This window comes from Triplophysa dalaica, chromosome 7 (assembly GCF_015846415.1).
Source record: "Triplophysa dalaica isolate WHDGS20190420 chromosome 7, ASM1584641v1, whole genome shotgun sequence".
Classification (NCBI taxonomy): domain Eukaryota; kingdom Metazoa; phylum Chordata; class Actinopteri; order Cypriniformes; family Nemacheilidae; genus Triplophysa; species Triplophysa dalaica.
This window is the reverse complement of record NC_079548.1, coordinates 21,565,735-21,578,891: the sequence shown is the minus strand read 5'-3', so window position 1 is coordinate 21,578,891 and position 13,157 is coordinate 21,565,735. Positions and strand designations below refer to the sequence as shown.

Below are 13,157 nucleotides of genomic sequence, written 5' to 3'. Positions count from 1 at the left end.
TTAATTGAACCTTTAAGAATTATTCCTTGTAATGTGTCATATTGTCTAATGTGTAAGCGAGTTGCAGTTTGATTGGGAAAGCTGAGCTTACTGTCTTTTCAAAGCATGTGTTCCTGTATACATCATTAAAAATGGCAGAAATGTCACCTCTGAAAACTTAAACAACAACACTTTGCATAAACATCCTTATTTTTAAAACTAGCTCTTTTCAAACTCAAAGCAATATAAATGTTTGTGTTCTGATGGTTACCTGGTATCTATTTAAGGGTCGGTATACTTCATTGGGAGCTGCGTTAAATAAACAATTAACCTGTAAAATTAAACATGCAAAATTCATTAAGAACAGGAATTGCACAAGCGAACGCCCACTTGAGACCGCAGCCTTTGTAACATTGTTTTCTTTAAATGTTAATCTTGATAATACAACCTAGTTTGTGCTTTATAATTTCAGCATAAGTACAGGGAAAAAACAACAATATTTAAAAATTGACCTTGAGGATAAATGCCTTGTAGACACAAGGTTTGATAAATACTTAACCACACAGTGATACTCGCAGGGATTATTCCATTACAACTTTTTATATCATTGATTCTAATCAAAACACATTTAGACATAAAATATTTTTTATTTCTATACAGCAGTGATGTAGTAGATTAGGTCAATATCAACAGGAAGGTGCGTTGCTACAATCAAAGCCAAATAACAGTTTCCCAGAAGCATTAAGAGAAATAAACCGCTGTCCATTAACCAACAATCAACTGAGTTTTGAGACAAACCTGATAAAAGCAGTTTTATTCTAAAAGAATTTGATCACTTGATAAAAGACAATTTCAGCTAAAAACTTGTATAAGTGAGGGCCAGCTGACCGAGTTAGCCTGCTAACTCTAGTAAACCGCATTACACGAAACATGGCTGGGCTTTTCCCAATCTTTTGATTATATCGCTTTAATTCACTTCTCAATACTTCAACATTCTCACGTATCCATCGGGTCAAGCCAAGCCCCAGTTCATGAAGAGTTTAAAGAGTCTGGATTAATATTCAGCATCCACCATAAGCATTATTTTCCATCAGAACTCATGTGGGGATTTCTGTTCACATCACTATCATCAGGAATTTTCTGTAGATTCCCATCTAGTCGTGTACATGTGGAGAACACAAAGCTTTTGACAATGATTAAAAAAATAAAAAAGGCTAGCTCACCCAAAACTGTCTTCGTCATTTATTCGTCCTCACATCGTTCCAAACCCTTTGATGGACCACCATACAGATTTTTCCCCACACGATGAAAGTGGATGGGGACTAGGAACATCTAAAGTCAACATTCACTTTCACTGTATGGGATAAAAACTGTCATGATTTTGGACATTTGATATTGGAACACATGAGTGAGTAAATGATGAGTTGTTTTTTGGATGAACTATCCCTTTAAGACCACATTCACTCTGCTTATATTTACACAATGATACCTCCAACAACTGGAAGTAAAACATCTGACTCTTGCGATCCTCACAATTGATTTCATCTCTATCTCTCTCTCTCTCTCTCTCTCTCCCTATGTACACGTTTTCTCTCACACACACACACACACACACACACACACATATAGAGAGAAAGGCCGAGCTCTAAAAGCAATAAACATAAATAAAGTGGTTCAACAGTATATGGTGCATGTGTGCATTATAAACACAGCATCCTCAGAGGAGACGTGGTCCAGTCCCAGCCCTGCAGAGATGCATGTATGAGGGGCGTCCAGTTGACTGTAATGTGCACTGTGAATGCATGAAGGCCGTCTGTGGAGATGATCAGATTTTGGGAGCTGATCTGTCATTGGTCACTGTGGGTCGGAGTTTCACTGTTGCAAATGGATTTCCTCCCCTAAAGACATAAAAAAGAAGTAAATCACACACCTCATCAAGTTGCATGATGTGCAGGTGAATGACAGGTTATCTGGTCCGTGTACTCTCAGGTCATTTCATTTTCGTATTAGGAAGGTAATTAAAAAAACCAAAAGGACCCCTGTTTATATTTTCTACTAATAATCCAAAACCAAGCGGTGAAAAAAGGCTTCTTCTGTCATTTACGATTGGTTTTTGTTTGGTGTGTGTGTTCTCAATCTAATAAATTACAAAAAAAATCTTACGTTTTATACACAGCGATAAAAAACAGACCAGTGTTGTCCTGTTTCCCTTTTCATTCAGTGATTTGGTCAATTGTACCCTGAGTTTGGGATAGTTTGTGTGAATGATTATTATCTTATGCTCTTTCACTGGGCTAGTTTTGTAGTTTTTAATCATGAATCATAAGAAATCGTATAAGTGGCCCAGTAAAATATGAATGCGTATGGCTCTTATCTTCAGTGTTAATTGCAACACTGAACTGTTATTTGATTAAAATGACCCTTATACATACTAGTCATCTCCATAGACTAGTCTATGAAGGAAACAGCTTTGTGGCTTAATGAACTGAAAGAACGACCAAACCAAATTACTACACTTCTTTTACCACTGATACATACCACATAACATTTTGTGTATGAACCTTATTGTTGCCTTGAGCCACGTTTTATGCTTTATATAATAGTATAAAACTTCCTTTATAATGTTTCCTTAAGTTATAACGGACTTGTTTTGGGAGAATGTCGCGTGCTACAGCCGAAAATGTGCAATGTATTCATTTAATGTAAATGTTAAAACCTTTAAATCATAGAGTCTCCCAATACTGCTCGCTTTTTCTATGTATCTTGCTCTGTTGAACGGGAAAAGTGGTTTTACGTAGGCCATAAAGGGTTAATGCTATGCATTTCCAGTCAAGGGGAAAGGATCTTTTGTTTTGCCCATAGACTGTATCATTTTTCCCACGCAGACTCCATGCAAGGCACCGCCCCCAGATACGACACACCGACCAAGTTGTGACATTTTTGTGGGCGTTCCCAGTTATGTTTTCATTCTCAATGGATTTTCTTTTCTGTAAATGACAGAAGAACCGCAAAATTGACTTATTTTTCCAGCGTTTGGTTCTGGATTATTAGTAGAGAATATAAACTAGAGTCCTTTTTGTTTTTTAAATTACTTTTCTATAAAGGAAATAAATGACCAGAAGATACATTGACCTTATGTGCCAATTTATTTTGTTCGAACAGTAATAGTGATGGTTGACTTGGCACAAGCACCACTTCTACATTAAAAAATGATATCATCTATTCTACAGTTTGCAAAGCATTGAGATTCTCTCTGATGTCTTTATTCTTCTTAAGATGTCCTGATGTAAAACTATCAAAATCAACAAAATCGTCTTCGTTTGACTGTCTGTCAAGAATCTGTCTCACTGTGCACTTCAGTTGATCAGATTTATGTTCTGGGGGTTCAGCAAACTTAGATTTTTGAACTCGCCGATTACAGCAAATGATTCACACTCACCCTAAAACAGGATGTTTTGGCAGCCCGTTTGACTGAGACACCTACAAGAAACAAAAAACAGAAATGTTACAAATCTACAGCGCAGACGGCAGTGCTGTTTTCACCAGACAGTCTGGAATCACAGAAAAACATTTAATACATCTTTCAACATGTAAGCGCATTACAGCAGCTGTTGAAGGTGGACTGTGGCTAACATGCATATGTCAAACAGGTCTGATGACAGTCAAGGTGAGGAATGTGGTCCTGCAGGAAATGCTTGTCAGTGTAAAGACATTGAACACTGATGCATGACAGCCCACATCATCTGATTTCTTCAGAAGGAAACAGGAAGCAGTTCATATGCTTATATGTAAAAGTTGTCTAAAAAGTTAAAACCAAAATGCTTTTTTTCAGGTTCAAGATAAAGATGTATAAACACATGCAAACACATAGCACATAACAGGTGGTTACAGCAAGCAAATGAACGCTTCTCAAAACGAGAGGTGTGTGTCCTTCGGATCCTTCGTGTCTTGAGTGATCAGATTAGACGTTTCTCCAGTACCCAGGGGCGTGTTTACCATTTTGGGGGCCCTATGCAAAGTCATAACCTGAGGCAAATGCATACTAACATTTAATCTTTTAATTTCTCAACAGTAATAATAAGTTTATGGAATTAATGAGACATATATAACCTTTATTTATTTTACTTTGAACCTAATCACAGGACAAAAAAATGTAAACAAAAAAAAAACATTTTTGTTTTGGAATAAAATATTTGATATTTGCGCTTTATCTGTGCCAGGGGTTGCACCACTAACCAGAAAAATCTGGGGCAAATTTTGATAGTTTAAAATGTAATATAATTTGAGATATGAATAATACTTTAACTTGATTTGGGTTCATGCTATTTAGTTTAATTTTATGGAAATTCATTTTGAGTTCAATAGCTTTAAATATTTAAGAGTTTCTAAGACATATTTATGTGTATCAAAGATATTTTCCTCGCTACGAAAACATAAGACAGATGCTGTGTGATCTTACTAACTAAAGGCTGACTTAAAACAATTTCATTAGTTCTATTAAAGTCGTTTCAAGCTAAACAAGTTATTGATGTGCTTCAGAAACAGTTAAATGTAAGCAGATTAACGTTCATTGCTAGATGGTATTTGAACTGATCCTACAAGCAACCTGTCTGTTTCCAGGGGAATCGAAGTTCGAGGCATTGAAAATTAGGTAACTGCTTGTTGCCACTAGGGGGCCCAAAGCCTGCAGGGCCCTATGCATTTGCGTGGTTTGCGAAGTGGTTAACACCGCTACTGCCGTACCCCCATATTTCACATTTACTGTGTTTGTTTTGGTACCAATTTCACAAAATAAAATCTGTGCTCTCTCTGATACAAACAGATCGAATCGTTCCATTTCAGCAGATGTTTATTTACCCGCCGTAGACATTTGGATTCCTTTTTTGAGCCTGAACAAAAACACAAAACAGGGCTATTTATATTAAATGATTTGAAATATAATAATATAATATATAGATCCTATATATTTCTGCATGGCAAAGAAATCAAGTATTTCTTTAGGTTGGAAGACTATAAAAGGAGGCTCCACCCTACACAAAACCAAAGTTTGTAGTTGGTCATGGTGTGAACTGAAGTTACGTAACTCAATATGAACAGTGACGACTGACTCTGTCCATCCACTAGAGCGCAGTAGTGTACTGTAACTCAATACAACTTTTCATTCATTTAGTGGTCAGCTGACACATGCACTGCTATTGTCTAGTGCACATTACTTTTCACCATGTCCATATAACCGTCTACTCAAAAAGAGCCACAGATAACTAAACAGTAACTTTGTCATGTAAAATATCAGTTGTTTTCTAAACTGGACTTAAGGTCTGTTCACACCAAGAATGTGGTAATGGTTCCTAATATAGTTATCATTCTTGCTTTTAGACTACACACTGCGATCCAAACTGACAGATGATAATCTTGAAAGAATGCAAATGCTCATCTGCTATCTGTCTTGCTTTCTCTTTCCTTCCTTTTGCTATCGTGCAAACAGAAAACCAGGCCGGGAGCATTTTTCACCCAAAGCTTTCAACGGCGGGCGCTCAAAATCCATCCACCCCCACCCCTTTCCTTCACCGTTCAGAGAAACGGTGAAGGCCAGGCAGGTTTTATGAAGAGCATCCACGTTTTCCCGGCTATCCAGGGCGGAGCTTTGCTGGAGTCATTGCATGGCACGGGTCCCTCGCTCGGCACGGCCATGAGGCCACTCTCTGTGGGGAGACAGGTGCCAAACAACAGGGTTTTACACCTAGAAATTTGGCTCGAGTGCCTCTGCTGTGTGCGAAATAAGAAGGGCAGGATATCACCAGGGAGGTAGAGTCGCCGGTGCACGGCAGCGTAAACAATGCTAGCTCTGTGCTAATGCTAGATACCCATTTGGTTCCTTCAAACAGATTATGTTAAAAGGAAGGCTGGGATCGAGGTCACGTAACCCATCAGACTAGCCCTTCCACAAACATTAGCATGGGCTCGATACAGCAGACGTGGACCGTGACGGCGGTACGTAGTTTTGGTGTTGCGTTGCCTGACGAGAGACTTTACAGAACGCTCTGCTCCGTGTTGAAAATGTCTGTAGCTGCAATAGAACGCGGGTCCTTCTGGGAATAAACAAAATCCCGTCATTTACATTCATTGATAGGATTTGGCTTGTGTTTTTGCATGCATGTAAATAAAGATGACGAGAGCACCAAGGCTGGGATGTTTTACAATGTACGGGATGTCACTAACACCATACCATCTATAATACATCCATCTATAATTCTGAATAGCTGTGAGACACGAGCCCACACTGATATTCAGCATTAAACTGCATAAAGATGCTTTTAAACCACAATTCTGTTAACACGTTTTTATTGTGCCTTGAATGCACTGATCAATAGGCTGACGTTATGAGAAATGTTAGCAGTATTGGAACTTATAAACTTATAAACAACTCTGATACTAAAGCTGTTAACGTTTGCCTCTTTATCACTATCCCTGTTTTGCAGGTTTCTTATAAACTTACATTTAGTCAAAAAACATCAAACTGACTTTTCCTGCACGGTTGTACCTGACAGCTCAACGTATAAATCATTACTTTAAGCTTGCCGTTGTGAAACAGGGTAGAACGCTTAAAAAAACAAACTTTAAATGTCCTTGCTCGACAACTGATTTGTGTTGGTTTCTAACAAAGAATTTACTACATGACCAACAATGACTAAGGGCCCTATTTTCATGATCTGTGCACATGGTCTTAAGCACAGGTTTATGTCCGAATACACTTTTGCTAGTTTAATGCCGTAAACCGGTCTGTGCGCCCGGGCGCATGGTTTGTCTGTTTGGATTTAGCATTGCTCCTTTAAAAGGCAATCCTCTTTAAAATGACCCTGATTCACTCACACACATGGACTGCAACTGCATACACGTCACTGTTCAGCTGACACACAGACACGCACGCACCTGTGCAAGGACCTCACATGAACTTATACAGGAGGATAAATTAAGCCAAATTGAAAACCAAACTAGTTAGTTTAATGCTAGTATTCATCTAAATTCTTGTTAATTTCATCATTTACTAATAAGTTTTTTTAATTTTAAAATGAGTTCATGCACTAATAGTTCATTTTAGTCCATAGGGCTGATGACATAACGTAATGATTAAATGAATGTTAGATCAAAACCCCATGAGTCAGGAGTGTTGAAGTGTGGTAGAAGGAGAGTTTTCTCACCGGTTTCTCATATGCCGTTGAGTATGTTTGGTTGAGACTCTTGGTGGAGTTTCTTCTGACGGGATAGTCGCTGTAGTCAGCTGGAGGCAGGTCCATCATGTCGTCTTCTGTATTCTGCTGCATGAGGTTCACCACACTCTTACTGCGTATGGGAGGATTGCTAGTGAAACTAAAAAACACAATCACACCCATATACATCAACTCCATCCATCAGCACAACAAACCTAGATTAGAAATATTGACTTTACGTATGGCACATTTTTCTTTTGTAACCTCAAAATGAAACCAGCAGCTTCACAGTAAAGAATATCAGCAGAGGCAGCAGAATTCAGGAATTAGTGAAATGATGCATGTTTGATAAAATAAAGGGTTTTATTGCAATTTTTCCACAAGATGTACGTTGGTGATGCTGTGAAAATCATAGTCTGTATGTATGTTATCGGACTGTTACATTCCTAATGCTATTAAGCAAGTATGTGTATCATATTTTTTGTAATTAATGATCAAAATGGACACATTTACATAGTGTTCATACTAAAATAATTGTGAGATTGTAATAGGAAATATGAGCTATAAGAATGTCTCATGGTTTTATGTTAGATTTTTCAAAGGACATAAAGCTCATGTGGGCATGTAGTATAACACTGGGTTCACACCAAACGCGAATTAAGAGATCTGCGTGAGTAAATTACATACAAAGTCAATATAAAGAGGCATTTAGCTTCTGCGAAGGTTGAAAATATTTTTCAGATCGTGTCACTCTCGCAAAAAAAAAACTTTTTCAAGGATTAATAAATAGCGTGGAACGCGATTGTTTGCGTTTGGATTGAACCTAGCATTACACTGGGTTTACGCCAAACGCGATAAAGAGTTTAGCGCAAGTAAATCAAACACAAAGTCAATGCAAAGATGCGTATAGACTCAAACTCGTGGCAGGCGGTGCGAACGTGCTGCAATTTCGTCTTCCGCGAAAGCTGGAAATATTTGTCAGATCGCGTCACTCTCGCAAAATGACAAACTTTTCTATGGAGTAATAAAGAGCGTGGAACGTTGTTCTCGTTCGGTCTGAACCCAGCATTACACTGGGGTTCAGACCAAATGCAAATTAAGAGTTTAGCGCGAATAAATTACATACAAAGTCAAGGCAGAGAGCCATATAGATGCAAACTCACTGAACCCAGCTTTAGGCATAATCACAAAAAGACAGTATGTACCTTATGCTATTTTCCTGTTAAAGCATTTGACTGATCCTCAAGCATACATTATTTGAAGCAGGTTATGCTTTGAATAACACGAGACTGTGCATGAAGAGTTCAGCATGTAGGATTTGTCTGGGTCACTTTAGGTAAGCTCAGCGTGCTAACAGTGAGTCAGCGCTCAGAGTCAATTTAAATAAATTACGTTTCTGTGCCAGACGCAGGTCTGCACTCTGAACTCAACTGTGACTATTAACATCACAACTCTAATCTTTTAATAATTTAATCAAACCAGCATTAATTCAACATCATCCAACGTCTGTTGATTTTGTACAGTGCAATAAATGCAGTTCCGGGAGGGGGATGCTTCGATAAGGGTTGTAACAGTGGTAAATTGAGCTTGTGTTTCTTTCAGAGGCGCGGCGATGGGTATCACAGCTCATCAGGGCAACAAAGAGCCGTGTTAGTGTGTGTGCGGTGTCTCATTACCTGTTATTTACCGCTGGCTCTGTGTATGCACGGCAGTAAGATGATGGAAACCAGCCCCGCCTGAGAAAACACAGACAGCACAAGGCAATTATAGGCACGAAGAGCTTTTATCAGGGCTAAAGCCTCGAAGAAACGTCTGCCCTGATGCTAACTCCACGTCTGCCGAGGCCTGTCTAAAACTGTGGGACAGCACTTTGTAGAGTCGGGTTGCAAACGGAGATCTGTTCCACCTGCCGTTTCCGTCACCTGTATGTGGAGCGGCGTGAGCTGACTGTTGTTGACATTATATCAGATCCACACAGGATGCTTTATCATTACAAAAAACACAATGCCAGTGTTTGTTTTGGTGTGGCATTTTCCTCAGGACAGTGGTGCCTTGGTGTGCCATTTTATTCTCCAGGGGAATGTGAATATTAATGCCATAAACAATTACTAACCAAGAGAAACATGAAAAGACAAAAAACATGTCAATTTGCGTTTCATTCAGAGCATCTGTAATGCAAAACTACAGTAGTGATCTAAGAGCACTCTTTATTTTGCCAGCCAATCTTTTTCTGTTAAAGAAACGACTCAAGTCTTTGTTCTTTGTTCAAGAACATGTTTAATAATAAGCGATCCAAAGAAATGTTAATATTTGACTATCTGTGCTTGGGTGTGCTTAAGTATTTACTTTACATAAACCGACGTAAATCGCCATTGAAGGAGTCTTGATAGTAGTGTGACAAGGATCTGTAAACATTGGAAAGTTTCACCTGTGATTTTCCATTCAGGAACATGACAGAATGCTTTAAAGGGATACTTCACCCAAAAATGAAAGTTCTTTCATCATTGACTCACCTTCGAGTTGTTCCAAATCTGTATAAATGTCTTTGGTTAGATGAACACAGAGAAAGATATTTGGAAGAATACTTATAACCAAACAGATTTTTCCACCCATTGACCCCCATTGTAGGACAATGGTAAGCAAAAGTGCCCCAGAACTGAAAGTCTTCAAAATATCTTCTTTTGTGTTCAACGGAACAAACTAAATTATGAAGTATTTCTTCCTACTATGGGAGTCAATGGGGGCGAGTTCTGTTTGGTTATACGCATTCTTCCAAATATCTTTCTCTGTGTTCATCAGAACAAAGACATTTATACACATTTAGAACAACTCGAAGGTGAGTAAATGATGACAAAATGATTTTTGGGTGAAGTATCTCTTTAATTCATCTTGCGATGTATTATTCATAATAACAGTCAATGAGTCTGAGATTTGCTTCAACTAGAAGCACTCAGTGTGTCTGAACAGATCGCTGTAATGCTCTGAAATACGTTGTGTAGCAAATAGCGCTCAAACATTATTTGGCAAATATCAATGGGTTGCTAGGTGACGGTCTGACTTCGTAAATCGTTCCCTACTGGATCTGAACACATCTGATGTTGTTTGTTAAGGCAGAAGACCACCAACATAACAACAGATAATAGAGATGTGAAACTGGAGATTAAACAGATAGTTAATCAAAAAAAAAATTAAAACCTAATCACACAAACCTATAACGTGGCTTTAGAAGGACATGTTGTAATTGTCTGAGTTGCATTTTGCTCACTTCTGGATCAGAACCGTGTTTGACTAAATAAAGTCAGTCACGCGGGTTTGAAATGGCAGATGTCTAGTCATTTTTAGTTGACCATAACTTTAATTCGTGCTTATTATCTGATGCACTTTGATGGATCCCATCAGCAGTCCGTTCCAACTAACTTTAAGCTCTCACTTTACTCTTGTGGCAAAGCGATGCGGACACAGAACGCGCTCTGTCTGCTTCTGCCATCTGCTCGGATTCGTTCTAATCAACATCATCCGTTTTTGGCAGGAACGCCGGCGTGTTCAGAGCATTTTCACCACCATAACTGTGTCAAAGGACAGCTTCTCCACCTGCTGAAAGTCCTCGAGCCCTTGGGGAGTTTGTGTTCTTTATCTGAGATAAGCTGTTGTCTTTAACCGGCCTTCATGTCGATTTGATAGACAACGCAATGATGCGAGAGATCTTAATCACAGCCGGGATAGAGAAACGACACCAACAGCTGTGTACACATGAGGACTCGCCAGCTTCTGTACAGCTGAACTGACAGACTGATGTTTTCATGTCGGCTAGCCAGACTATATCTGTGTGTGAAGGTTTTTCAATTTATTACACAGATCACACGTCCTTTCCAAGAATTCAAATTTCAATTGTATATCGTGTCAGCATTGTGTCGCTTAGGTGTTTGGAAAATTGGAGACACTTGTCTTTATGTATGAAACTGAATGAAATGCCATCAACGGTTCAGCTTCAATCATTCAAAGTGTTGCACTCACTGTTTGTTCTTTTGCAGTTCTCCGTACAGCCAGCCGTCTTTCTCTTCCGGGATCAGCAGTGTGATGATGTCACTCTCCTCGAAGCTCAGCAGTGTGTTGTTGTTTCCAGATTTGTGGGGGAATATGGTGCGCACTTTAGGTCTTTTGTCGATGTGATTGAGGCCAGTGGCCATCGACACAGACCTGGACAGTCCATTGTCTTCGTTGTATTCTAGAGAAGACAAGACGGACATTCATTCACTGATAAACATTCTTTGAACGCTATTATTGGAGCAATGAGCAGTCATGATGTCAATTTGTAGTCAAAGACTAACCCTATATATTAGGTGTACAAGGTTTATTAAGTAAGTTGTCCAATTCCTCAAGCACATAAACTTGCAACCTTGCTGTAGCTGTGATCCTCATTTCGTAACTTCCATTTTGATGAATTTTTTTGAAAACGTTCAAAGTTTAATTTGCCTACCTGCACTTCAAATAAATGCAAACCACTAAAAGGGCAGTTTATCCCTCAAATGAAAATAGATCCAAATATATTACCACCCTCATGTCATTTCAAACCTGTATGACTTTCTGTCTTCTGCAGAACACAAAATAAGATATTTTGAAGAATGTGGGTAACCAAACAACTGAAACATTTCTCGAAATATCTTCTTTTGTGTTTCCAGGAAGAAAGAGTCACATACAGGTTTACAACAACATTAGAGTAAATAAATGATAACATAATGTTTTTATTTTTCTGGGTGAACTATCACTTACAGTAGCATCAGATGAAAAGTTAGTAGTTTCAGATGTCAAGCAATTCATTACATTTGAATAAATGAAGAAAAGGAATTTTTGGGATAAGGTGCACCGAATTGAAACCAATGACTCGCTCCGCCACTCCCATCTCCCTTTTGAAGCACTACGGTGGCTCTCACACGTTTTCACTTCTTTGCAGAAGGAGATGACATATTTACGAATCACGCTCTGTAGCACAGTTTGTCCTTTTAGGGTTACTAACATGGCCAATTCCATTTAAGGGGACCCGCGGTGTATGTAGATAGAAATAGCATATTCTGGGGTAATAAAAACACAAAGGTAAGTTTATTATACTGTATATATTATATGATATTGCATTTCTGTCAATATATCCTCCAAACAAGTACACACTGGACTTTTAATGTTGACATTAAGTTGCACCAGATTTGTCTACACACACATTGATCCTTTTCACACTTCCGGGTTTTTGACTTCCGCATCGTTCGACGCAGGGTAAACTATGTTCCGGTTATAGCAGTATCCAAGTCTAAAAAGAGTGTCTGGACTAAATGCCTTTGTATAAATAATTTAAACGAGCTTAATACCTTATTACCACCTGTTTAATGTTAAGATCCTAATTTAAAACCACCCAGAGGGGGCTCTTGTACTGCTGTTTTTGTCTTAATTTAAGGTTTGTACTGTTTATGGGAAAGCAACCCTATGATATTCTCTGTCTAATTTTATTCTTTATGTCTGTCTGGTTTGGTCGTGCGTTATATCGATAAAAGAAACTAACGTTACAGTAAAGCAGCTTGATCTGCTGGAAAAACATCACCCAATCCTTCCCATCATCACACTTTCTGTTTCAGAAAAAAAAAACATTTTATATTTGATATTAAGAATGAACAAAGGATCAAATTTTAATTACAATAAAAAAGAAACCTTACCTTAGCAGTTTATGATATCTTAGTTAACAGTGTACCAGCATTTGAAAGTAATTTCTTACAATACAGTGACGCGATCACGTTTATAATAACACGCAAGCTATGTTGTATAAACTCAAAACACTTAAAAGAGATAAGAGATAAATGCACAGATATTAATTTTCATATTTAATATATATTAAAGTCCCAAAAAATGACAGTACAGATCAATTTAAGTAGCTTAAATGACAGAAGCGCATTCTATTACAATGGGGTTTAATCTGTAGGGTTAGCT

At 38.3% G+C, this 13,157-nt stretch overlaps 1 protein-coding gene across 1 annotated transcript in view; it reads right to left on the bottom strand.

Moving 5' to 3' along the window:
* Positions 1 to 606: 606 nt before the first annotated feature.
* The window catches only part of baiap2l1b (BAR/IMD domain containing adaptor protein 2 like 1b), a 45,566-nt gene continuing 33,015 nt past the window's right edge, over positions 607 to 13,157 (bottom strand). The window contains exons 10-14 of the mRNA XM_056753045.1: positions 11,202 to 11,412; positions 8,864 to 8,923; positions 7,179 to 7,347; positions 3,419 to 3,459; positions 607 to 1,877 (exon numbers count right to left, since the gene is read on the bottom strand). Of these exons, the coding sequence (XP_056609023.1) occupies positions 1,805 to 1,877; positions 3,419 to 3,459; positions 7,179 to 7,347; positions 8,864 to 8,923; positions 11,202 to 11,412 (554 nt within the window). The 3' untranslated portion in view covers positions 607 to 1,804. The remainder of the gene's footprint in view (positions 1,878 to 3,418; positions 3,460 to 7,178; positions 7,348 to 8,863; positions 8,924 to 11,201; positions 11,413 to 13,157) is intronic.